The sequence below is a fragment of the Micropterus dolomieu genome, unplaced genomic scaffold (assembly GCF_021292245.1).
Source record: "Micropterus dolomieu isolate WLL.071019.BEF.003 ecotype Adirondacks unplaced genomic scaffold, ASM2129224v1 contig_14466, whole genome shotgun sequence".
In the NCBI taxonomy this organism is placed as follows: Eukaryota; Metazoa; Chordata; class Actinopteri; order Centrarchiformes; family Centrarchidae; genus Micropterus; species Micropterus dolomieu.
In genome coordinates this window covers 1-4,630 of record NW_025743452.1, presented here as the reverse complement: position 1 = coordinate 4,630, position 4,630 = coordinate 1, and the positions used below count along the sequence as shown (strand labels likewise).

At 40.5% G+C, this 4,630-nt stretch overlaps 1 protein-coding gene across 1 annotated transcript; it reads left to right on the top strand.

Annotated features, from left to right (window-relative positions):
* Nucleotides 1–953: 953 nt before the first annotated feature.
* Nucleotides 954–1,889, top strand: LOC123966871 (olfactory receptor 10J4-like). Its single transcript, XM_046042964.1, has one exon. It carries the CDS (start codon nt 960–962, stop codon nt 1,887–1,889), a length of 930 nt encoding a protein of 309 aa, XP_045898920.1. The 5' UTR covers nt 954–959.
* Nucleotides 1,890–4,630: the final 2,741 nt, after the last annotated feature.

The window sequence follows — 4,630 nt, the reverse complement described above, 5'->3', positions numbered from 1 at the left end:
GTCTGTTTAGAACCAGAAAAACAAACTTTAAGAATCCTCATGTAAGCACAAAGAATATAGATATTGGAGAGAGAAAAAGTAATGAGTTCATGGGCATTATTTACACTGGTGTCATTGCAAGCCAGTTTTAGAATGGTGTAGTTCTCACAGTAGACTTTATTAATGATGTTCCCACACAGCTGTAAAGAGAGAGTCAGGCATGTGACAAAAACGGCAAATAAACAACAAATTAATAACGGCTATGAACTCATTGCTGCTTCTGTCATATTCTTTGCTCCGATGTCTATAATATTGTCATCTACAATAAAGTAGAGAAACCATCTCTCAATGGGGGAGGAGGCCTGCAACACTGCTTATCCCCCACCTACAATGCAGTACTTTTATCCCTTCCACAGTAGGTCTAGTCTTGGCCTCAGGTGTCTCCATCAACGTTAACGGCCAGGAGCACTAACGAACCAAGTGGAATCATTAACTTGATAACGACCCCACATAGCTTAAAAAGCTAGAACTCCCTGCCACTCAGACTGAACACAAGATGAGGGTGAAACATCTTTCAGAATCTTCAACCAAATCCAGCCCTTGGATAATGAGTCCTGGATGGCTGAGAATATTCACACCATATAGTCTAACGATTCAATCATTACATGACATCCCCTCTTTCTCCAGGCATCAGTTAAAAATAAGTGATTCCCTTAATGCTGACATCAGTCTGCTGCTGTGGGCGTCCACTGACTTGAAAGGTTTAAAAGAAGCAGAAGCAGAGTTACAGTTCAGTTAGGTGGGACTCAGTGTCATTCACACAATGTCATCCATTCTGTTTTTAGTGTCTCTAACCATTATGTTGACTTAAATTAAGGAGTGGTAAGTTGGAGATGCTTGTTTCAATTTCTTCCACAAAGTGTAATGTACCCAGTTTCATCCTGTGCAGAGTTATCGTGATTTGAACCAAAAGAATAACCATGATAAACTCTACACAGGTTTCTGATTTTGCACTTGATGCCTACTTTGACACCGGGCTTTTTAAATACTTATATTTCATTTTTATTGTGTCTTTATATGTGATAATTATTTGCGTAAATCTTCTGCTCATTGTGGTTATCTGTCTGAACAGAAGCTTACATGAACCTATGTACCTTTTTCTGTGCAGCCTGTTTGTAAATGAGCTGTATGGTAGTACAGGGTTGTTTCCATTCCTTCTGCTTCAGATTCTCTCTGACATTCACACTGTTTCTGCTCCCTTTTGTTTCCTGCAGATTTTCTGTGTGTATACATATGGAGGCGTAGAATTTACCAACTTAGCTGTCATTTCTTATGACAGATACCTTGCTATCTGCTGTCCTCTACAGTATAATGCACATATGACATCAAATAAGGTTGCCATGCTTATTGCTGTTATATGGTTACCTCCTTTATTTGGTGTTTTTGTGACAATATCCTTCAGTTCCTCTTTACAGCTGTGTGGGAACATCATTAATCAAGTCTACTGTGACAACTACTCTATCATACAGCTGGCTTGCTATGACACCAGTGTGAATAATGTCTATGAACTCATTGCTTTTTCTCTCATAGTCTTTGCTCCGATGTCTGTAATCTTTTACACGTACATGAGGATTCTTAAAGTTTGTTTTTCTGGTTCTAAACAGACCAGACAAAAAGCTGTCAGTACCTGCACTCCTCACCTTGCTTCTCTGCTCAACTTTGCTTTTGGCTCTTGCTTTCTAATATTGCAGAGCAGGTTTAACATGAACAGTGTACCTCACATGATGCGAATATTTTTATCATTGTATTTTTTTACATGCCAACCGCTCTTTAACCCTTTAATATACGGCCTCAATATGTCCAAAATACGCATTATATGCAAAAGTCTGATTTTATGTTCTGTTAGATAGATTTGTTCATCTTCACTAACAAGAGATACCAATAAATGAATGACTTTGGCTCACTAATGTCAACAGTAATCATTTCTTCAATTAATATATTGTATTGAAATGTAGGAACTTTATGCAAGTTTGACAAAATTAAACAAAGGGTTGATTTTGGTCTGTCTGTCAAAAATTAATTGATGCGTAATAAATGCAGTCGATGAAAGTGCTTTTGTTTATTCTTGTTTCATTTTTACATTGTTGTGTTTGAAGCTTCTATATAAAGCAATGGCACATGATATTTACATTTATTCATTTAGCTGACGATTTTATCCAAAGCTACTTACAATTGCTATACATGTCAGAGGTCACATGCCTCTGGAGCAACGAGGGGTTAAATGTCTTGTTTATTAGCAGTTTTAGCAGTTTATTATTAACTGCTTGGACTTTGAAGAGTGAATCTGTACACAAAATACAGAATAAGTTCCAGATTGAATACACAGCAACTGTTAAGTCATGTTATGTCAGTTTTATTTATATAACCCAAAATCTGAAATTACAATTTTCCCTCAGAGGACTTTCCAGTCTTTCCAACAACCACGCTATCCTTAGACCCTGAATTTGAATATGGACCAATTCTATTTAATATTAAAAAGTGTGAAATGTCAGGGAAAAAAATGTCTGTCTGTCGTCTTCCAGGAAAAATAGATTGCATATAACACCCACTCACACACTAAAATGTGCCCTTTGTCTTCTGTGTGAATGGGTTGATTTGGCTTTACTCAGCATTCATTTATGGGTCAAATGACTCTGCAGTAGTCACAGACATTCACTGGCTCCAGTTCCTATCATCATGTAAACATGACACCTGGGTTTTCACACTATGATGCTATGTGTTAATGTTCCAGATGTTGGCGCGTAAAAACCTTCTTTAAGGTCTACGGGAATAACAAGCAAGAGCAATTTTGTTCTCTGGATCGTGCAAGATGCAACACTAGCAAGACGTGTGGTGAGAGAGCGTCTTGTGATTTGAGAAGAAGACAAAAATGTTTGAGTCCAGTGACAGCAGAGGGTTTTGTGGGTAACACTGAAAACAGGTAATTGATTTTAGGTAGGACCATCAATTTTATATTGGAGACTCTTCCCATGAGTGATATATGTAATGATGTTGCTAGGGTGTTGATACATTGGAGGCTTAGCCAAGCCACCCACCCCCACTTTTGGTAGCTACTTGTTCTACTCATAGGAACATAATAATAAGCATTAATAATATAGAAGGGGGGTCCGGGGGTCCTCCCCCAGGAAAATTTGGGTGTTAAACTTCATTTCCTGCATTCAGGTGCATTTTTTGTACTATTTTAAATTATAGGTAAAAAGACATAATGCTTGATTTATATTAAATAACATATTAAAACATTTAAAACTATATATGCTGTGTATATAGATATTTATCTATCTATATCTATCTATCTATCCATACGCACACACTGTGTCCAGCGTCCATTCATCAGGGGGTGGGGGAGCGGGAGTTTCGGGGAGAGGGGCACTGTGTCCAGCGTTGGTTTCAGGGAGCGTCCATTCCTCAGGATGTGTGTGTGTTGGGGGGGGGGGGGGGGGGGGGGGCACTTCTATTTTTTCTGGGGAGGAAGCATAAGGGTGGGGCGTCTTGATTTCAGTTGGGCGAATGTGTCAATCACTTTGTCATCATCAAGGCCTCCAATCAAGTCTCTCTCAATGGACAACACTGCCAGATCATTGATTCTCTGCTAGTCCATGGTGCGCCTCAACCAAGTATGTAGTCGGCAAAGAGCACTAATCGATCTCTCACAGCTGCAGCTACTGACTGGACTGGTAATGGCCACTTGTAAGATCACCTTCAATGATGGGAACATCATGGGATCAAGGATCTTGAACACACTCAGAATGTCTGGGATGGCTTCTGGCCCTTTCCTGCTCAAAAAGCTTTTAGCCACCAAGACCTCTTCTGGGACTAGTTGGATGTTGTAATGTGAGGCAAGTTTCTCTAGAGACTGCATGCACAGGAAGGTTTCAGAGGCTGGGTGACATGCTTGAATGCCAATCATGACCTCTTTCCCAACACTGGAAAAAAATGATTTCCCAGCTCATATGTCATCCGATCGATGCAAGGATAGAAAAGCCTCTGCTTGAGATGTTCTGAATTACTGAGCAGGTCTGGTCAGGTGCAGATTGGTGTTTACAGAAAACCCACACAGACCAATACCTACTCTTCGATTCACACCACCCACTGGAGCACAAGCTACCCCTAGCATGAGTACACTGCACCACAGAGCGGAAAACATACCAACAAGCACCCAAGCCAGAGAGAAGGAACAGAACCACCTGAAGGGGGCACTTACAGCCTGTGGATACCCTAAATGGACCTTTGTGAAAACAGCCACAAGATCCAAGAAGAACAAAACTTCAGGGGAGGAGGAAAAGAAGGTCAAACGCACTGTGATTCCATACGTGTCTGGAGTATCAGAGAAACTCAGGAGGATTTTCAACAAACATAACATCCCTGTGTTTTTTAAACCCAAGAACACACTAAGACAGATGCTGGTACACCCCAAAGACCGCACACCCAAACACAAGAAAAGCAATCTAGTGTATGCGGTCCAATGCAGTGAGGAATGCACAGACCTGTATGTTGGGGAGACTAAACAACCACTACACAAACGCATGGCTCAACACAGAAGGGCCAACTCCTCAGGTCAAGACTCTGCAGTCTACTTACATCTGAAGGACAG

Bases quoted from the DNA above. Each gene is read 5' to 3' on its own strand.
- LOC123966871 (XM_046042964.1), top strand. From the start codon at position 960: ATGATAAACTCTACACAGGTTTCTGATTTTGCACTTGATGCCTACTTT.